The sequence below is a fragment of the Tursiops truncatus genome, chromosome 13 (assembly GCF_011762595.2).
Source record: "Tursiops truncatus isolate mTurTru1 chromosome 13, mTurTru1.mat.Y, whole genome shotgun sequence".
In the NCBI taxonomy this organism is placed as follows: Eukaryota; Metazoa; Chordata; class Mammalia; order Artiodactyla; family Delphinidae; genus Tursiops; species Tursiops truncatus.
Window position 1 is genome coordinate 32701912 of NC_047046.1, and position 22332 is coordinate 32724243.

The 22332-nt window shown below is 43.4% G+C and overlaps 1 protein-coding gene across 9 annotated transcripts in view; it reads left to right on the top strand.

Moving 5' to 3' along the window:
- EPB41L3 (erythrocyte membrane protein band 4.1 like 3) overlaps window positions 1–22332 on the top strand; it is a 132007-nt gene that overhangs the window by 35189 nt on the left and 74486 nt on the right. For all 9 annotated transcript variants that reach the window (XM_073790544.1, XM_073790543.1, XM_073790542.1 and 6 more), the window contains exons 2-3: window positions 11567–11760; window positions 14640–14837. In XM_073790544.1, coding sequence (XP_073646645.1) covers window positions 11578–11760; window positions 14640–14837 — 381 coding nt within the window. In that variant the 5' untranslated portion in view covers window positions 11567–11577. The remainder of the gene's footprint in view (window positions 1–11566; window positions 11761–14639; window positions 14838–22332) is intronic.

The following is a 22332-nucleotide window of genomic DNA, read 5'->3' on the forward strand; positions in this document are numbered from 1 at the left end:
TGAATGGAACTTCACCCCTGTCATTTTTAGTACATTGGGTGGGAAATTCAACCCCCCAGTCGGAATATCTGATTGGAAGGCGGCTCCAGCAGGCTGCGTTTTTATCTACTGAGTCACCTGGAGCGGGGAGGTGGGGGATGTGTGCAGGAGGGGAAGGCGGTGGCTGAGCCAGTCTCCTAAAGCTTTAATTACACAGGATTTGTGGTGCAGATGGAGAACCCTTTCAGTGCTACAGGCACCCAGGGAACAGCCCTGGAGTAAAGAGAATCCTCTTTATCAGCGCCTTCAGAAAACTGGACCAGGCACTGTCTCCAAGCAGCTCATTTGTGTGCCAGGGAGCTCTTTTAAGAACGTTCTTTGTAGTCTTCATCCATTGCTAGCATGGAGATAAAAGCTGATGCCTTTACGGTAAAAACAGAATAATTAAATACCTGGCCTCACATTTGTATTGAAGGATGAAAAAACTCAACAGCCTATCAGATCCCAAAGTGCAGAAGGATGCAGAATGCCAGAGGAGCGCCCATTTCCTCCTCCCTGTAAGAGTTGGGAACATTTAGTTAATTGTGCGGTGGCAGAGACTCCATGATATGGAGCTGTGGTGAAAACCGAATTCTATTAATTTGGCTTTGGAATACATATATGTCCCAGAAAATGTGAGCATTAAAAGGGAAACTGATCGAATTTAGCATATTCTATGCGGGGAAGAGTTGAGAGCTTTTAACCTGTATTTGTTCCTGTACATTGCAGTAAACCACAAAAGAGCCCAGGGGTTTAGGAGTCGGACTCAATTGGATCTGAGTTCCCAAGACATTATTTGTGGACACGTGACTTAGGGGACATTTATGTTAAATGAGGCTGATGTATTCAGTCATTCATTCATATACAGGCATTCCTCGGAGATATTGCCGGTTTGGTTCCAGACCACCGCAGTAGAGCACCATCACACAAGTGTTTTGGTTTCCCAGTGCCGATAAAAGTTATGTTTATACTGGACTGTAGTCTGTTAAGTGTGCAGTGGTATTATGTCTTTAAAAATATGTATAGGGCTTCCCTGGTGGCGCAGTGGTTGAGAGTCCGCCTGCCGATGCAGGGCACACGGGTTCGTGCCCCGGTCCGGGAAGATCCCACATGCCGCGGAGCGGCTGGGCCCGTGAGCCATGGCCGCTGAGCCTGCGCGTCCGGAGCCTGTGCTCCGCAACGGGAGAGGCCACAACAGTGAGAGGCCCGCGTACTGCAAAAAAATAAATAAATAAATAAAAAATAAACAAAAATATGTATAAAACTTAATTAAAAATACTTTATTGTTAATAAGTGCTAACCATCACCTGAGCCATCAGTGAGTCATAATAGTAACATTAAAGATCACAGATCACAGCGTTACTGAACTGAGGCTGGGCTGTTCGCTGCTTGAAAGTCAATAATTCAAGAGGCAAGTGTCAATAGAAAGGAAACGTGCTTCAATCAGAAAAGCCGGCCCTCTGGGGAGAAGGTAGTCTCGTGTCCAGAGACCAACTCCCAAGATTCTGCTCAGCCATGACAGTTTTTAAACGGAAAAATGGTGGGGCGGGGAGTGGAAGAATCTCAGTGAATCATCCAGGCAAGAGGTTGGGGTCTGCATCATTCTCCATTGCGCGCAGGCTGGCTGACCCTCTCTTCAGATGTTGTCTTAGCCATGTGATCTACCTTCAGATTGCTTAGTGGGCTGTTGGGGGAAGAGCGCTAGTCATTCTTGAACTCCTGAGTTGTTCATTCATCTTTTTATCTAGGAAAAGAATCAACAGGTTAATTAGGTTCTTTCAAGGTTAGAAGGGAATAGAAATGGGCAAACAGGAAACGGGGTAAAGGGCTGCTTTCAGCAGATCACCCTACAAATATAATAATGATGAAAAAGTCTGAAATACGGTGAGAATTACCAAAATGTGACACAGAGACACGAAGTGAACAGTTGCTGTTGGAAAAATGGTGCCGACAGACTTGCTTGATGCGCGGTTGCCACAAACATTCAATTTGTAAAAAAACACATTTTCTACAAAGCCCAACAAAGTGAAGCAATACAGTGAGGTCTGCCTGTATTTAATGACCACGGGGCTGACAGTAATGGTTACTTTATATGATCTTGTAAGTATTAAATGGAAACAATAGTGGCTTGCCGGGAATTTTCCCATATGTTTGATTTCCTTTTCTCAGCACTGGAAATGCCTTTTTTTCTCCTTATGTCTTTATTGATTCGATCAAACATTATCTGTGCCCTGTGAGTCTTCAAATCCCTACCACCCAGGCTCCTTTAAAAGGCAAGATACAAATATTTACAGGCAGCTTACCTTCCGGGTCCTTAACAGCGTCTACTTTCCCCTTGGTTTCCCTTCTCATTCTCACCACGTGTCCCTCTGGTGACTATTCCCTCTGGTGCCTGCATGAAGCTTGCCATTAGGAGCTAACCACAGAGATAAAAGCCTTGAGACATGCGTGCAGTTTGAGAAAATGAATCCGCCAGATCCGCATTCTGTTGCTCATCTGAATGTTCGGGGCACTTAGGTGAAAGGAAGACCAGCCTTGTATTCACGAGGCCCAGAAACACATACTGTTCGTTCGTTCGTTCGTTCATTTTTTCAACATCTGGTTGTAAGCATTTTCCTGGATAAACAGGCGATCAGAGCACAGGTTTTGTTCTCGGGTTGTTTGAGACAAGCCCTTTTTGTCCCAGCTGTCCTCAACCCTAGCCTCTAGAGAAGCCTGAACCCTGGCTTCTCAACCAGGTACCCCCAGATACCAGAGGGGATGCTGCCCCTCACTAAGGTGCAAAGGTTGGGGGTTTTGGCCATAACCTTGCCCCTATTTTGAAAATGAATGGTTCTGGGGGAGAGAGACCCATTTCAGAAAGAGCCAGGCAGCTCTTGTCGGTGGTGGACGACGACACAGGGTCTGACTCTGTTTTAATTTATTCACTCTCTCTGGTTCACACCTCATTTCTCACAGATGCAGAGTCAGATGCTGGGTAATAGAGAAATATGCTCCTGCATTAAGGTGCCAAAGATATATTTTTGCTAATAAGTTCTTCGCCAGAGATAGAATTGGCCAGCAGTACAGAAGAAACACATCATCTCCTTTTCTCTCCTCCTTTAATTTTAGCCATTGAATTCTTGAAAATTTTAAACAATGGAGTCGGACAGTTATAACTTGAAACGTATGTTGATGGCGTCTTGTCTATTTGAGGCCCTCCACAAACAACGCTTTTAAAGTTGGAGCTGGTAAAAATCTAGACATCCATTTGAGGCTTAAAGCCACCATCAGTGGAAAGTTAATAATTGTTGAGACTCTAGAAGCAGGGTAGGTACCATTCGTATTTTCTCTAGAAGCAACAATGATCATTTTGTTTGTTTTCCAGAAACTAGCTGGCAGCCTGCTATAGAATCTCAAGGGCTTGCACTAGATTAGAAACTAGAATTGTGATGTTTTATATTTATATATAGATATAGATAGATTAAGTAGTAAAGATAAGTGCATAAAGAAAAGTAAGTAGTAGTGAAAATAGTGTGTAAAACAAAATATAATGTTACAGAAGTTTAAATTTACTCATGTTTGATTTACATTGAGTAAAAGAATAAGGTAGCGTATCAGCATCGTGAATTATAGATGATCACATAAGACAGTGATTTTGAAAAGCTGTCTACTTCTGAAATAAGAACAGGAGGTTAAGAGTAGGTTTTATTGCTATTACCGAAGCGCAGAACTTGCGTGGAAGAAAGAGCTCTGTTATCAGAGGCAGAAACTCAGATTTAATTGTTGGCCTGTGCTTGGACAGATGGACACCTACTGACATGGAGAAGACAGAAGTGGAGCAGATGGGGGGCTGGGAGGGTGGGGGCGGGGGTGGGGGTCAGTGCTTTGGATGGAGAAGTGTTCAGTGTCAGGTGCCTCTGAAACACCCAAGGAAGCGAGGAGAGCAGTGGAGTCATATCTGTGGATCTGAAGCTCAGAGAGGTCAGAGTGAGGAACCTGTATCTTGGATGTGCCATTGTATTTGAAACTGAGTGAAGGAGCTCTGATTCTAAAGACCTGCAGAGTTTAGAAACAGGATGAGAAGGTGGGTGTGAAGAGCAAATGGAAGTGAGGCAGAAGGAGGAGGAACATCAAGAGTGTGTCAGAAACACGGAGAATTCAGAGATGGGAAGCGACGTCACATGGATTTATCGCCGTATAGGGAGGTGGCCGGTAACCTTAGTAAGATTTACTAGAATAATGGGGAATACTCTGAACGGTGAGTGGGAGGGAGGGCGTGGTGACAGCACAGGGAGGAAACTCCTTCCAGAAGTATGGCTGTGAGGAAGAGGAGAGAAGTAGGGCCATCCTGGAGGGGTGGAAGTGGGGGTTGTAGGAGGGTAGAAGGCAAGGTCAGGAGCAGTTGTTTGGGGTGAGTGTGTGGTGTGTGTGTGTGTGTGTGTGTGTGTGTGTGTGTGTGTGTGTTTAATGGGTGATACTGGGGCTTTTTTTTAATGCAGATAGAATCCGGTAGAGGGGTCAGGGGGTATTACTGTCTTTTTACTTGCTTGATGTTGGTGGTTTGGGTGGATCAGTGGATGGTATCCAGGAGTCACAAACACTTACGCTGAGTATATAAAGGTCTACTAGCCTCTCTTCTGTACATTTATGTTTGAAATACAAAAGGGGGGAAAACAGCTTGTGTTTTTTTTAAAAAAAGAATCGTCTGTTAGTCTTACAGTCCTCTAGGCAGGTGACTGGTGTGAAGGGTTTTTCTTTATGAAGTGCTTTGTTATTCTGTAGGAATCCTGTTTTATATGTAAAGGACAGAGATTTTTATGGAGCATTTTCCTGCACTAAAGTCCTAGGTCTGTGTCTTTTAATAGAATTTTCCTGTGTCACTGAATTTTCTTATCTGCAAGAGAGGTAGATACGTAAATTTGAATGCAGAAGCTAATTTAGCAGTCATTTTTTTAGGAGATGTTAAATTTAGAGATGCTACTTCTAAAAGTGGAAAAGATGAGAATAAACTGACTTTTTTCTTCTGCAGAGTAAAAAATTAGAGCTGAAAAGGAACAAAGCCTGAAACGCATGCCAATGACCATTTTTTATAGGTGAAATGAATTGGGAATTGGGAATGATTTCATTCACACCTGCACAATGCCGCCTTTTAAGCTGACTACCATTTCTTTTGGTAGTCATTTAATAAATACATCCCTGAGGAGAGGCATAATGAAATACAATTTATGTTTCTTGAAAAGATAAAGGACTCCTCTCGCCATTATCCCAGTACACGTAGTAAATGTCCTTACGCCAGCTTTTAGGGTTTGGAGTTCCTGGGATTCCAGACCTTCCTAAGCTGAAGCAAAACACAATTAACAAGGTAAGTTTAATATAAAGAAAGGGCACAGTTTAAGCCAAAGCTAAGCATAAGCATTTTGTTTCACGTTCCGTTTGTGATTGCAGGTGATGGTGTTACTTCCAGTAACAAATGACTGACAGTTATAGGTAGTCCAGAGTGAATCTATCAGAAGAGAAGGGAACATTGGAAAATAGTTATCTGTACTGAGTCGGAAAGGAAAATATGCAATTTCAAGTGGCAAGGGTCATCCAAGAAAGCAGGGAATGAGTATCTTAGGAAAAAAAAAAAAAACCCAAAACAATGTAAATATGAAAATCTCATTTTAAAAAATGTTTTGGCATTTGGGTATAAGATTGGAGGTGTACACTATAGAATTATTAAAGTAATGAGTTAAAGTAAGGACTGTATTTAGATGCTTATGATCTTCATCGTGTGCCATTGAAAAATCAGTTTATTGCTTGCTTATATTGGCCTGTGGGTAGGGAGGAAGATTATTAAAAAAAAGTGTTTTGAAATTGAATTTACCGATTGAGGCTGTCGATACTGTTTACTCATAGGTAAACGTATGTCCTTTCAGATATGTGGAATTAAATATTGATTCTAGTGAGATTCCAGAATTTAAAAGCCTTACATTTTTAAGGTTTCTTACTTTACTCTCTCTCAACATCAAGGGAAGTTTTATTTTATTACAATTAGTCAAAAAAACAGCAATGATTTTTATTCCTTGTATTATGCATATAGTGCTGGGGGAAATGATATACCTGGGAAATATTTGACAAGGGCATAGGATTTTATTTGAGGTTTGAGGTTCTGTGATTTATGTGATGTGTGACAGGTAAGGTTTTATATGGTGTATTCATAGGTAGAAAATAATGGTAGGTTATTTTACTGTTTAAGTAGTTGATAGGTGGTTCCTGGGCTACGTCCATTTTGCATTTTTATTCAGCGTTTGTAGAGCTGGCTCCCTGCCTTCGGGACGATTTATAGAATTAAAGACAAAAGCCAGGTACTGAATGGTTTCATAGTGAAAGTCAAAACTGGGATTATTCCTTTACTGATTTTGCTCTTCTATTTCATATATAGTGAATCCTGGGGCTAATGTCATGTTTAGAAAGATTTTTATTTTAACACGTATTTAACCACATTTTCAAGTTTAGAGTGCACTGATGTGAGATGTATAATACCACAACGACTTTTGTGTAAAAAGTCCTTAGGTTTAAAAAGTAGTAAGGAAATTGGGAGAAGATGGTGAAAGAGGCAACAGGTTTGTCAGCTTAACCAGAAAGAAGATCTCAAGTTTCCGGCCTTTCACTGCCCCCTGCACCACCCCCAGCCCGTCCCCTACCCCCACCTCACTTAGTCATCACTGATTTCTAGTCCGAACCCCTTGTTTTATGGAAGGGGAAGTGGGAGAGTAAAAAAAAATTAGTCACCCAAGACCATACATGGCAACTTACTTGCTGCTGATTATTTTCTTGTATTGTATCTATAAAGATTATACATAGATTTTAAAGTAATTTTTTAATTTTGAGATATGATTCTGGTTTTCTGCTTCTGTGACACTTTTGACATCTAATTACTAAGTTATAGCCATTATCTGCTGAAACACAGATAATAACAACAGAGAACCCTAAGTAGGATATTTATAGAAGATAGAAAATATTGAAGGTATTCAAATTTCTTCAATAATATGATTTATATGCTAGAACTGTCCTGTCTAGGAAAAACTAAGCATCTTCTTAAAATTTGCTTTTTCTAATAGTCATTTATGTTTTACTTTGTAAATTCATGACCTAGTGGCTTTTAGGTTACTCTTTTATAGAGATTCTCTAAACCACCTGAACATTTTCTTTTTTGTGTTTCTGGAAGCCCTTTACAACTACTGATAAAAGCATTAGACTGTGAACAGAACAATAGTGTCTATTACCTTGAGAGATTTGATTTTGAAAGTTGTAACTGAGTTCCGTTTTCTATTTCTAAAGAGTAGAAATATCTACTCTTTACCCACCCACTTAAGAGAGATCTTACAGTGGTTAAAAACTATGAGGAAGAGTTATTACACTTTTAAATGCATAGTTATGTAATAAATGGGGTTGATTTTATTTAGTCATTCATTAAATTATTATTGAAATACCCACTATGTTCTAGTTTTCAGATATAAACAAACATGATTTCCCCCCTTGAGTATATGGGGAGGAGGTTGAGAGATGGCTGAGTAATAATAAAATTTGATGCATTATGGGAAGGAAACAGTGAGGCACAATTAGGATAACTGTGCAACGAGGGAAAGCCTCTCTCAGCCAACACTTGAGGAATGAGGAGTCAGGCGCAGAGGAAAAAATGTTCTCAGCAAACAGAACAGCGTGTCCGGAAAACCCTGAAGCAGAACAAAGCCCTGATGTGGTTTACACACTGGAAGGAGACCACGTGGCTGGATCTCAGGTGGATGGCCGGATGGGCATGCCGCTGGGTGTCGACAGGGTGTTGAGGCCTCGGCTTAGCCATGAAGGCCATGGGAATTAAGAGTTTTGGTGTTAACTTCAAGCACATTGGGAAGTTATTAAAGGATTTTCTGTGGTGAGTGACGTGGCTGGATTTATGTTTTATGAAGGTCAACAGAATAGAGGTGGATAGGAATCGAGGCAGTGAAAAGGGAGTTATTGAAGGATGCAGAACTTTCTGTTGTATATTAATAAGGAAGACAAGGGAAAGGAAAATGTCAGGGGTGACTTCTGCAATTCTGGCTGGAAGGAGTGGCATTGCCACTTACTGAGGTGGGGAAATTGAGGAGGGGAGAGAAATCAGCAGGTGCCTGTGAGGTGTCAGTGAGGAGCGTCCCGTGCACAGCTGGACACTAGTCTGAAAGCTCAGGACAGAGGTTTGGACCAGAGATGTGAATATGCGAGCCGTTGGCATGTGGGAAGTATTTAAAGCTCTGGGGAAAAAAAATATAGAGAAGAGAAGAGGGCCTAGGAGTGAGTTTTCTGGGACATTCCCACATTTAGAGGTTGGACAAGGAGTAACCTGTAACAGTGAATGCAGAGGAGTCGCCAGAGAGATAGGAGGAAAGCAGGAGAGTGTGGGGTGTTCTGAATCATGTTGACAAGTAAAGTCTCATCACCTGAGTTGGGGCTGCTATGAGGTCAGGTGAGACAAGGACAGGCAAGAGTGGATTATCCTCTGTAGTGGCCACAAGAGCAGCCCCGATGGAATCAGGCTGGAGTGGTGGCAGAGAAAGAAGAAGTGAGGAACTGAGACAGGGTCGACAAGACTTTTGAGAAGTTATGGGTAGAGAGCAGGGAAATATGGTGGTAGCTGCGAGAGGATGTGAGATCAAGAGAAGGCTACTTTGTTTTAGTAAGATGGGAGCCACTCAAGTCTGGGTTTGGGTAGAATTTTAATCTGTGGAATGTGTATTAGATTCGGTGTTGGCTGGTTTACTGAGGTGCAAACAAGACAGAAGGATTCTGCCTTGTGTGACCATCCAGAGCAGGTGGGCTGCCCTCCATGAGGTCATCCCGGGACCCCGGCTGAGGGGGGCGGCTCTGGCATCTTCCTCAACTTGGGGCTTCCATGATCAGGTCTGTAGTGATGACATCAGTCAGTATTTTCCAGACAATGGGAAAGGGAAATCTAGGGCAAGTGGCTTTCTTTTTATGAAGATGACCTAAATATTGAATACATTTTCTCCATTGTATCATGGGTCCAGACTTAATCACACGGCCCCAACTCACTGTGGTCTCCACCTGGGTGGAGGCGTGCCAGCTGAAACGGAAAATTTGATTACTAAAGGAAAGATGGAAAAAATAGATTCTGGAGAGAGTCTATTTCAGCCACAGACTCTGGGCTCCTTGAAGGTAGGTAGGGTGTAGGGAGTTACAACATATTTATCTCTGCCTCTAAACCAGGAGCAGTGCTTGACTTATATTTGGTACTCAGTAAGGGTTGGGTGAGTTGAACTGATTATTAAAATTAATCCTCCCCCTCCTAAATGGTAAAATTCAACCATAGGCTCTGAATTACACAATCACCACCTCTGCCTCCCCCTCCACTGTTTTTTCTGTAGACTTGACACTTCGCGGTATAAGCATAAAAATGCGAATATCATATTTGCCTTCAAGATTTGCTTGAAAATGTAAAATGTAAGAAGGAAAGAGAAAATGTTTTAGTTTTATGTAGATCCCTATCTGGCTTTGCATTTGGACTTGATATTTACATTTACATTGGGTAACTGAGCACATGCCAGGTTGACAGGTCTTTTATTCAACAGACAGAATAGCTGGTGATTGTAAAAAGTAACCTTAAACAGAAAGCACAGATACCACATTTAGTTTATAAGATAGATTGGTATTTGTAATGTTTCCCTCTTCAAATTATTAAGCATCTTCCAATGTGTATTGTGAAAATAGGAACTAACTGGTAATTTTACTATGGAGTTTTATTTTTCATAAAAATTCTACTCATACTAACGGGTGTATCATTTGCTTAAAGTATTACACTAGCCCTTTGCTCATGGTATTTTTACCATAAAATTAGAATTAGGAAGGGAAATTATGTGATTATCTGAGATATTCATTTTTGAGATATTTACCACATAGCTAAGATGAGAAATTACTTAAAATGACATGGTGACCACTGGTATAGCAGCTCTCTTGCTGCTTAGAGCAAAAAATGGCTTTAATTATAGCGGTATGTCTATTAGTAGTAGGAAGAGGTAACAGCAAGAAATAGGTTCTTGGGCTTCCCTGGTGGCGCAGTGGTTGGGAGTCCGCCTGCCAATGCAGGGGACACGGGTTCGTGCCCCCGTCTGGGAAGATCCCACATGCCGCGGAGCGGCTGGGCCCGTGAGCCGTGGCCGCTGAGCCTGCGCGTCCGGAGCCTGTGCTCCACAACGGGAGAGGCCACAACAGTGAGAGGCCCGCGTACCGCAAAAAAAAAAAAAAAAAAAAAGAAAGAAATAGGTTCTTTAGATGTGATGATGTTCACATGAGATCACATGTCATTTGGCAGATGTGGAAACTGAGGCACAAAATGCTTATGTCTTGACAAGTAAGTTATAAGGAGATGGCAGTTATATTTTAGGGCACCCTTTTTAGGATGTAAGAGCAGATTATTCTATGTCAGGATCTGTTGTTTGAGTTCCTGATGGGATATGAGATGGACAAACTTCTTCAACACTCACGGGAAATAGGAGGGAACCAGGAAGAAGCCTTTGAGAGTGAACTTGTGATGAACAGGAGAGGTGATGCTACCCAGCTTCCCTCCGCCGTGGCCAGGGGTGGTCCGGTGCGGGACAGGTTCCTCAACACCAAAGAAGCCGCTGATGTACTGTGGTTACTCGTTCAAAAGGGAATAACAGGGACTTCCCTGGTGGCGCCGTGGTTAAGAATCCACCTGCCAATGCAGGGGACACGGGTTCAAGCCCTGGTCAGGGAAGATCCCACGTGCCGCAGAGCAACTAAGCCCGTGCGCCACAACTACTGAGCCTGTGCTCTAGAGCCTGCGAGCCACAGCTACTGAAACCCACACGCCTAGAGCCCATGCTCCGCAACAAGAGAAGCCACCGCAATGAGAAGCCTGCGCACCGCGGCAAAGAATAGCCCCCGCTCGCTTCAGGTAGAGAAAGCCGCGTGCAGCAACGAAGACCCAATGCAGCCAAAAATAAATAAATTTAAGAAGAAAAGGGAATAACATTTACAGGAAAATCACAGAGGGGGAGGGTGTTTGTTCGCAGAAGTAATGGATGGATTCACGGGTGTGGAAGGGCAGAGCAGGGCCCCTGGGAAGGGGAAAGGGAATGAGAAAGAGCATCCGCTTCCATTACTAGATCATCGTTGCCAGAGATTAAAATGTATCTCCAGCTGATTCAGAAAATTCATTTTTCTGAAATTAAACGTATCTAAGTTAGGTAATTATTATGACGGTAATGTCATTTCATGGTCATCTGTGGCAAAAATCTAATAGGGATAAAGCCTGTGATCGTTCCAAATTAGCATTTACTACTAAATGTTCCTTTTGAGACGTCGACGGGCACCCGTCCTTGTGGTGAATTGGACAAGGCTGTTGTTAGGTATGTGTGGTGGGATCGTGTTTTGGTTCTTAGCGTTTCTCCATCTTTCCTGTGCTGGTTTCCTTCAGCCGTTCACTGTAACCTCCCGCCTTTCTTGCCTGCCTGGGGGAGGTCACGGCACCAAGTGATGGGCCCTTCCCGTTTTCTGCTTGCAGAACAATCGACCATGACAACCGAATCGGGATCAGACTTGGAATCGAAGCCGGAGCCGGAGGCCGAGCCCCAGGAGGGTCACGCGGGGGCACAGCTGGGGGCGCAGCCAGGAGCTGAGCCAGGCAGTGAAGAGCAGCCCCAGGCACTGGAGCAGTTGGAGGAGGCGGCAGCGCACAGCACACCCGTGAGGAAGGAGGTGAGCCTGGACCACCCCGCACTTGCGAGCATCCCCCCCCAAAACCCATGAAAGAATGTTTGCTGAGCTTTTCCAGGCTCTGCTCTGACCTTGGCCTCTTAGCACTAGAGGGAACCACCAGGGGTCATCTGCTTGGCCCCTTCTGGTCCTGGGCAGATGGAAAGTTAGGCTATTTTAAGGCTTTCAGTGAATGACATTCCACAGCCTTGCTTGGTGACGCCTTCCTTTGATGAAAGCATTTGAACTCACACTGAAATCTGGACTGCAGGTCAGTGGTTTTTGTCTGGGTTTACGGGGAGGCTAGACACTGCTCTGGCGGCTCTAATTATGCGCCCGGTTGTTTATTTAAGCCTTGGGTTCAGAGCTCTTGTGATTTTTCTCTGGGGCCACTCTGACCCTAAAGTTGCCAGCTACTTACAGTGGGTGTTCGTGCCTCTTTCCATCTCCCGTGGACATGTCTATTTTCAACTCTGTTACCTAAACATGTTTAAGTTGTCATGGATATGTGATTATTCCTTTTAAAAGCTTTCCTACAAAATATAAAGCACGATTTATACCTGGGCCTTGAATGAATCCGTGTTTAAATTTCTTTGGCTTGAAACTTCAAACCAGGAATCAGCATGTTTTAGGGTCCCGACTCATGGGTTAAGGAAATCTGGGAGTCCCTACACATGGTTGACCTCTTACAGGTTGGAAGTATTTGTGTCAAGCCAGAAATTCTAGAAGATGTTAAGAGACATGAAGGAAGTGGCATGTCTTTGGAAAACACAACACATTGGTATAGCCTTAAACTACTGTGTGTTTACAGCCTGATTATTTTATTTCTTTTCCCATGGTATTTAAGTTCCGCTTTTAAATGGTATAAAGAGTAATGTTTATTTTCATCCTCTGTAAATAGATGCTCTGTCTGATCTCAGACATTTTGTGCAGGGAGCTGGGGGTTGTCCTTCAACCTGTCAAACAGAATCAAAGGAACAGGTGCTGTCATCATGGTTTTCCTTTATCTTTTCTTTTTGTGGAGACGTGATGGTGGTAGTGTTTTGTTTGTTAATTTTCAGATCTTCAGAAATTTAAAGTTACTAGACTGGATTTTTCTCTCTTCTTTCCTAACTCTGAAATGAAATAAACGTGAAAGTGGGGGAAATCGGAGAGAAGGAAGAGTTTCCATACCCAGGCACGATTAGACATGTGTATTTAATAAATGGATTGACTTTCTGTAGTCAGACGTTTGAAACTAAAGAGGAGTGACTCGAAGCCACTGGAGGGAAAGGTGACTGGCGGCAGAGTCACGAGACTTTAGCCCTGCCTCCCCCCTGGTTATCTCAGTTGTCTCAGAACTCTTCCGAGTCCTCTGGACCTCAGCTTACTCATTTACAGAACGAAGAGATCAGAAAAGATAATTTTCTAAGATTCTTCCACTCTCAGATTCTCTCATTCACGCCGGGTGCCCAGTTATGTTCGAGGTAGAATGAAGTGTGCTTTGGTATCTCGTGATGATTAAAGTGTGGGCTTTGGCTGGATCTGAATTCCAGTTGACTAGTTTGGTGACCTTGAGAAAGCTGCAACTCTCAATATGGTCTTACTCTCCAGCCCATGAACTTTAGCCACCAGGCTGGTGGTATATTCATGAGAGAGGAAATTTCGTGCTTATGTAAGGGGCCCAAACTGAGTTTCAAAACATATCTTCCTTTGGACTTTCAGAGTGTATTTGCAGACCATGGAAGCATGGAAGCTGTGGTCTGGCCCTTGGGTTGAATGTGCGTTGACGGTCATTTAATACATAGAAAAAGGGCAGAAAAAGAGTTGTTGGAGGGGAGTGCACAGGGAGACTGCCAAGGGGACTGACTGAGGGGAGGACTTTATTGTTCATAGGATGTCCTCTGCAGTTCTGAGTCTAGCTTGGACTGGACTGTTGTTATTTGAAAGCAGATTAAAGCTTTTGGACAGGTTTGATCTGTTCTTATACTAGCTCATTACAGTGAAGGGGGAAGCAGACTTAAGGGATTACTTTGTAGTGAATTTCAGTGCTGCTGGCTTCATTGAATTGAGTTAGAGCTAAATCAAATATTTTAACAGTTGTGAAATTACTGAGAAGATTAATACTTGAATCTATGCACGCCTTACAATTTATAAGATACCTGGTGTGTTTATGGGACAGTTATGGGTCATGGAATAAAGGAGGATCCAGTGAATGAAAGAAGCAGAATACATTAGGTTAAATCTTAGATGCTTTATTTGTTTTTAAGGCTTATACTACCCAGTGCCTTTTTTTTCCCCCAATTGAAGTATAAATGCTGTGTTAGTTTCAGGTGTACAGCAAAGTGATTCACTTATACATATATATACATATTCCTTTTCCGATTCTTTTCCATTATAGGTCGCTATAGATAATATAGTTCCCTGTGCCGTGCAGTAGGTCCTTGTTTATCTGTTTTATGTATAGTAGTGTATCTTCGTTAATCCCAAACTCCTAATCTGTCCTTCTACCACCCTTTCCCCTCCAGTAACCAGAAGTCCTCTCACTGTGTCTGTGGAAGCCGATGCCTTTTAGAAAGTCAGGAGCCCACTTTTGTACCCTCCTTTGCTTAGTGGAACCTTGGTGGCATTTGCTAAGAGCTTAGCACTGCTAATGTAAATCCTTGAGTCAAACTGAAATAAGGCCCTGTGGGTACTTTTAAACTGCAGGAGTTACTTAAGTGTAACTGTTAGCGTTCTAAGTATTTGTATATGTATATCCATTCCTAATATCCTAATTCAGACATCCCTCATCCTTTAGGAAATAGGAAAGCCTGTTTCTAAAGTGTGCTGTTATTGCCTGAGCAATGCAATATTTATTTCCTGTCTTGCAGTGAAAACTGTCCATTGTTTGCTCTTCGCAGGTCACTGACAAGGACCAGGAGTTTGGCGCCGGACCTGCCAAACAGCCCGAATATCAGCAATTTGAAGACGATAAACTTTCCCAGAAATCATCTAGCAGCAAACTCTCTCGATCTCCATTAAAGATTGTCAAAAAGCCAAAAAGCATGCAGTGCAAAGTGATACTTCTGGATGGATCAGAATATACCTGCGATGTAGAGGTAAATGTATATTTTAAAACTTTTTTTGGTCCCAGATATTGAGAGCTGGGAAATATTGCTGTAAAGCATACAAGATGCCTCTTTGTTTTTCCAGAACTCTGGAAAATTACTCAGACAAAATTATTTCCAAAGTCTCTCACAGAGGATCAAATTACTGAAAATACTTATAAAGTCCCCAAAATGTTACAATCGAGAGAAAAATGTGGTCTTTAAATAAAAAAAAAAAGAAGAAGAAGAAGAAGAAATCTCTAATACTTTCCATGGTAGGAAAGACATTTTGCAGGCCTTAAAAATCAAGTGTTCTTTAATATCCTGACTATGAGCTAACATTGAAATGAATTTTACCTTTTCTGTTTGCGTAACTTACGGCCAAGTTGTTAATTGGTAGAAACTTGGAGATTTCTGTATACAGGAGCGGTAGGATGATTTGAACTGTGAATGTCCTTTTCTTGCTTGGAGAATGGGTAGTTTTTAAAATGCACGTGGTGGTGGGCATTGCAGCTCGAGTGTAAAGGGGTGTGCTCCTCAGTGTTTCTTTGTAAAGAAAACAAAAATTCTTCTGAGAGAAGGGGCAGGTGAGTGACTCTTGTCAGAGATGTTTGGCCAGACCAAGTTAACAAGTGAGAGTGACACAGGCTGTTGAGAGTGGCGGCAATGGATGGTTGCTGAGCTCCCAGGTATCACGGGGACACAGGCCGGGCGTGAACTCTGGTGGGAAAACCAGGTCTGCCCTGTCCACCACCGACCGCGTCTTTTTCCCCCAGCTGGGAGGGAGCAAGCAGCTTGCTCTTTCTGCAAGTTGATTCCATTTCAGATTGAATATTTTCATTCAGAGAGCTACTTTCCCGCCTCCATCCCCTTGCCCTTGGTCCTGCATGGGCATCGCACATCCCTCTGTGCCAGCCCCGCCCACCACATGCCTCCAATGGTCCCCTCTTCTGCCCAGGGTGCTGAGAGTCTGCTGGCTCCGCAGCCAGCGTACATCTGTGTGTGGTCATGCATTTCCGTTTCTCTTTTCTCAAGACACAGCCAGCAGCAAGCCAGCAGCCTGATCCCGCATGGTGCACGTTCATTTGTCTCCTCTTTCTCTGCCTACAGCCCCCGTTTCATTCCTTATAGTTTGCATAATGCACTTATGCACCAGTGCTTTTTTTGGAACAGAAGATTCAAATCCATTTCACGTTGATAACGTCATTTAGGGTGGGGGTGGGTTATCAAATGATTACAGATTGCAGGGACGTAGAAAAAAAGTTTTAGATAAACTCTTAGATCAAAAGAGATTCAGTCTACCATATATTAATTTAGAGAATTTTTGTTCTCCTATAACCTGACAAATATTAGTGGGTTACTACAGGGAATAAAATATGCGTTCTAAGGTTTGCAGTGCACAGGTCCATTTCTTGCATTTCGCTGGCTCTGATTTTGGCTAATTTCTTAGCCCAAGGTGTTCAATTATTGATTTAGATGTTTATTCTGGAAATGAGAAGATCCAATAATCTACTTTTACCTGGGTTTTACTGTGAAGCTTAAAGCACTTCTGTAACCTTTAGCGAGGTTGCATTTTTCCAGTGTGGATCTCCCTTCCGGAAAAATTCATCGAAGTCAAGAGGAGCTTTTTTCCTTAACTTGGAGGCAAGTCTTTCTACCAATTGTATTTATGTAATGGGATAAATAGGGTTCCCTGGCAGTCCTCTGGTCACGACTACCAGAGTTTTCTAAAGAACAGTCTAGAAGAAAGTTGATAGTGTTTCCTGTAGGGAGAATAAATGCCTCAGGGCTGACCCCAGTGCACGTCATGCTGATCCTTTTGCTAAATTTATTTTATATCCCGTGCTGCAGATTCATTCCAGCTAATCTGTGTTTTTCAGTACAGCATTTTTGGTTTGTAATTAACTCTGGGTACCATTCAGTGTTACTTTTAACGTCACTGTGAAGACTGTGAGTGGCATGGCAATGTTGGTCAGCTATTTTCTTTTATAATAAGGTATTTTTATGAATTGGACAGATTCTTAAGAGTAACTTTTTTTCTGGGACACACAAATCCTTGTCAGCAGAATATTCTCAGTGTCACAGCAGAAGAAGGTGTGGCCGCTACCGACATCCTGACAGCCATGGAGAAGATGGAGAAACATGGAGATGCTAAAGTGAAATGGGTTTGTCTGTCACCTACTAGCTGGATAAGAAAAATGGGTCGTGAATCGGTGACGTGGTTCTCAAGGTGGCAATGAGATGCTAGTTGAAAAAGCAGATTCAAAATGCTGGACTTCCCTGGTGGCGCAGTGGTTAAGAATCCGCCTGCCAATGCAGGGGACACGGGTTCAATCCCTGGGCCGGGAAGATCCCACATGCCATGGAGCAACTAAGCCCGTGCGCCACAACTACTGAGCCTGCGCTCTAGAGCCCACGAGCCACAACTGTTGAGCCCGCGTGCCGCAACTACTGAAGCCCGTGCACCTAGGGCCCGTGCTCCACAACCAGAGAAGCCACTGCAATGAGAAGCCCGCGCACCGCAACGAAGAGTAGCCCCTGCTTGCTGCAACTAGAGAAAACCCGCACGCAGCAACGAAGACCCAACGCACCAAAAAAAAACAAAAACAAAACAAAAACAAAATGCCTCTGCTTTTAGATGCAAACTATGAAAAGTAAAGCTTTGCTGGCGAGGTACACGGGGTCTAGCAGGTAAACAGAGGTTGAAAAACATTGTCCTAGAGAAGGTGTCCTTCAGCCTTTACTCTCCTCAAAACTGAGCTGTTAACTGAATCTTGGGTGAAGGCACAGCACACACGCAAAAACAGCTCGACAACTTTTTTAAGTGATAAGGGCTTTAGAAGCAAGGAACAGCCCATGTGTCAGAACCCAGGTTTCTTAAATGGATGGTGTGGACACTGAAGCAAAGTAGCAAGATAACATTTAGCAGGAGGGGAGGTAAAACTTCTCTCTGTTTTTAAAGATCAAGTGCAAGACAGAAATAGGTTTGGAGGAAGGGCCAGGCAGACTTAGTAACAGTTCGGGTGAAACTCAACTTTGGGTTTCAGGTGATTACAAACCCAGCAGGAACCAGCAGTGCAGTGTGGCTGTCAGGAATGTTCTGGAAATCACAGGCTGCTTCCAGGGAGTGTAGTGTCTAGTTTGTGGAAGGCAGTGAGTAGTCCCCGTTCCACTGCTGGGAGGTCCCATTTGTGTAATTCACACGTGGTATACATGCTCCAGAGCCGCCAGACTGGGGAGTGATTTCAAGGAACTTCTTGAATCTTCTGAACCTCATTTTCCTCACCAGGAAAATAGGGGTGAAATAAGGCATTGTTGGGAAGATGAAAGCAGATAACTGATGTACACTCTCTGGGATGTAGCAGATTCTTGATAAATGGTACCAGTTTAACAACGATAATAGTAGTGAACTCCGACTTAAGCTTATTCAGCAGAGAATTACAGGATGGTGAGTAGTTTGAAACCTTCCCATGCAAAATGATTCGAGAAAGAATGTGTTGAAGATGGAAAAAAGGTTAGGAGGAGACAGGATAGCTACTTCCAGTTACTTGGAAGGGTTGTCATTGAACGTCATAACATTTTTTAACGTATAGGAAGTAAAACTTCGGAAGAAGTTACAGGAAGTCAGATTTTAAATAAGCAGAAAAAGAATGTTTTAAAGTGGTCATTGTCAACCTCGTGGTGATGTGTGCTCTGCTGTTGGGAGTCCAGCAGAAAGCACAGGTGCATCTCTGGTAACCAGCAGCTCCTGGGTGTAATCTCAGACCCAGTGGCTTCTCATACCCCTTCCTGCTCTAAGATCCCGGAGAGAAGAGGCACCAAGCTCTGAACGAAGAAGCAGGATGGCCTCCACGACCCCTGCCCCCAACACGTGGGGTTGTGAATTACGAACAGGATGCAGGAGACAATAACAGGCATAACGTTTGTTGCATTGAATAAGGCATCAAAAAAGGCATTTTATTTTAATGAACTCTCTATGCCTAGCTGTTATTCCCCTGTGGCTTATTTTATGCCTTCATTATAGTTCTCTTTTCTTTTGAAAGCACAAGGTAGCATTTCCCCTTGCCCAGCAGTGCTACAGGGGTAGAAAGCCAGGACCCTGAAAAGCAAGACACAAGAAGCAGTTGCTTTCTGAGAGCAGTGACTGGACACTGATTAAGTCTGCAATTCCTGCCCCCGGTGTTCTGATGGGAGGACTTTACCGATTGTCCTGGAGTTTTCGAATTTCCCTCTAGCAATAGGCTTAGATCATTGCGGCATTCGGTGTTTTTCCATTTGAGAGATGTTTTTCCTCAGTAATTTTTTTTCAAACTCTTAGTCTTGATTATCTAAAATATAAAAAGATCTTGCAGGACTTTCCTGGTGGCACAGTGGTTAAGAATCCGCCTGCCAATGCAGGGGACACGGGTTCAAGCCCTGGTCCGGGAAGATCCCACATGCCACGGAGCAACTAAGCCCGTGTGCCACAACTACTGAGCCTGCGCCCTAGATCCCACGAGCCACAACTACTGAAACCCGCGTGCCACAACTACTGAAGCCCTTGAGCCTAGAGCCCGTACACCGCAACAAGAGAAGCCACCGCAATGAGAGAAGCCCCCGCAATGAGAGAAGCCCGCACACCACAACAAAGAGTAGCCCCTACTCGCCTCAACTTAGAGAAAGCCCGCGCACGGCAATGAAGACCCAACGCAGCCAAAAATAAATAAAATTAATTAATTAATTAAAAAAAGAAAAAAGATCTAACTATGAGTAAAATACAAGAAAGGGTCTTAACAATAAGTAATTTGATATACACGTTTGGGCAACGTTTGCAGCTACCGGATTGTCACATACGCCAGCATAATCGCTAATACTGCTGTTCCTTTCTTGTCATTTTTACTGGACCATTAGAAAATGCAGGCTACTTCCTATGGCCAGTTTGTCATCATCGTTGCTGTTTATTTCTTGAACATGAATTTTAAAAGAGAAAATAAAAGTACCCCCTTCACAGCAGCAGTGGAAGCAGTGCTTACCATGTTTATTTCACGTTTATTTCAATCCCATTACTTCTGGGTTCCTGGACTCATCTGAGTCTGATTAGAGTATGATGAATTTCCTGATGACCATCCAGTTAGAAATGTTTCATTCATATCTAGTCTGATATGGTTTTAGGAAAATAAGTCAGGATTTGAAGTTCGAGTCCATATTTCCCAATATAGGTGTGCAGCTGCACATAGGAACATCTTAAGCCATTTTTGGGCGTAGTTTGGTTTGTTCTCCGTACGAAACCTCACCGGTGGAGGAGGCTTGAGCATAACTGCAAAAGAGACGGAAGGTGGACCGGGTGTTTCTCACAAGGTTCCACCCTGTTTCTCTGTGTGCGGGGACCTGGGCGCTCTCTCCTGAGCCCCGCATGTTGCCGTTGTAGTAGTGAGCGAGACTCAGTGCTTCTGAACCCCAGGCGACCCCACGTGGGCCTGGAACTCCAGGGAAATGCCAGTGACTCAGCCATGCTGGAGAGACCCTTGCATCCAGATTGGGGCAAATCTGAAAGCTACTCAAGTGCAGCAGTAAAACCTTAAAAGCCTGTCCCACCCCCTCCCTCAGGTTTGGCTGTGTCCAGAGGCCTGCTGGTTGATGGGCTCCATGACTGAGTACCATTCAGATCCTGCCGGAATCGGAGAAACGGTGGCGTTCACTCCAAAAAGCACTTCTGGATGCCACCCAGAGATGCTCCCAAGGGGCCAGAGAGAAGGGAGTTTATGGCACTCCGTCCCCTAAATGTGCTTGTGTCACCTTTTGACTACTGGTCAGGGAGGGACTGTTTAAAAAATCTCTAAATGCTGTGCCTTGCCCGTGATGCAATTGGCGTTTCAAGTCATACTTCTGTTTCATGTATTCCACTAACTGGGATTTGGTTGGAAAAACAAAATCAGTGTCTGAGTTTTCCAGCTTCTCTAGGTTACATGATTAAAATGCCTTATGATCCCTTCAGAAGTTCTTGACTAGACAGCAAATAGAATTGCCATAATCCAGAAAGTTGACTAGAACACCTATTGCCTTTCATGGATTATAAGAAATAGTAATTGTAAAAAATTCAAAATAAGAATTTTTGTTGTTATTGCAAGTATTGTTCTTTCAACAACTACATAAGTCAGAGGTTTTGATTCTGTGTAATTGTATAAATTACGATTTAACCTCTCAGTGGGTCTGTGCTCAACGTTATGTCTTTACGACATCAGACCGTCTGCCACGTGCTGTAACCGAGTGGCCCGGTCCTGCAGCAGCAGCTTTCCTGCGAAGATCAGGGCCCCCGGGGACGCCCGACCATGGCAGGGCTTTGATTAACTCGGTTCCCTTGTGTGATAACTCTTTGGTGCAACCATAGGAACAGTTACACACAAGGACAGTTAACAGGCACCTGCTTATTTACCTGACATAGTCAATGTTCAGCCTTCCCAAGGTGTTCAGATATGACCTTGTGAAGGTTTGATTAAGAAAAACAAACCCTTTTACTAAAATTGTTAAAACTTTTCTCCTGGTTTTCATTTCCAAAAAGTAACAGACTGATAATCCCTCATGAGTGCAGGCATGGTCTAGTAAACACCCTACATAGTATGAAGGTTAAAAACAAGTATAAGGGGCTTCCCTGGTGGCGCAGTGGTTGAGAGTCCGCCTGCCGATGCAGGGGACACGGGTTCGTGCCCTGGTCCGGGAGGATCCCATGTGCCGCGGAGCGGCTGGGCCCGTGAGCCATGGCCGCTGAGCCTGTGCGTCCGGAGCCTGTGCTTCGCAACGGGACAGGCCACAACAGTGAGAGGCCCGCGTACCACAAAAAAACCACAAGTATATTTGTCGAGAAATAAAACTAGTAAAACCCTGAGGCATATCACATACCGTGGGTTATGTTTTGGAAGCTGAGTGAATTTGAACCTGAGTGCGCACTGGGGTGATTGTTTATCAAAGGTAATAATCCCTGGGGGGTTCTTTTTGACTTCACTCTCAGTTGTCAAATGGAGTGAAGGCCCGATGGGAGATTTGTTTTCCAGGTGTTAATATTTCTGACATGCAGTGCCGAAACCCCAGGTTTGCTTTTTCACTCCGCTGTTCCCTTAACTCTTGACTTTCTCGTTGTATTTTCCAACTACTTTGTGTTGCTGATTTGATGAAATGAACTTCCGTGCTCTGCATTCAGGCAGAGGGGCTTCGTAAGCGAAATGTGCGTGCATAGTTTTACCTGTTCCAGTGTGCAGTGTCTTATTTATCTTTGTCCTTCATATAACATGGTGGTTGACTTTCACATAGTAGGTATTCATTACCTATTTGGTGAAGAAAGCAATCTTCCAGGTTTAAGAATAATCCAAGTCTTCTAGTTCTCACCATCGTGTGATTGAACTTTGAGGTTTTACTTGGTATTTTTATATCTAGTTGACTTGCTTAAAATTTGCCTCCTTCAGCATCTTCCCCCTCTGAGAGTTTTCACATGTGCTCTAGAAAAAAATCTTTTAACTTCCTTTACTCTGTGGCC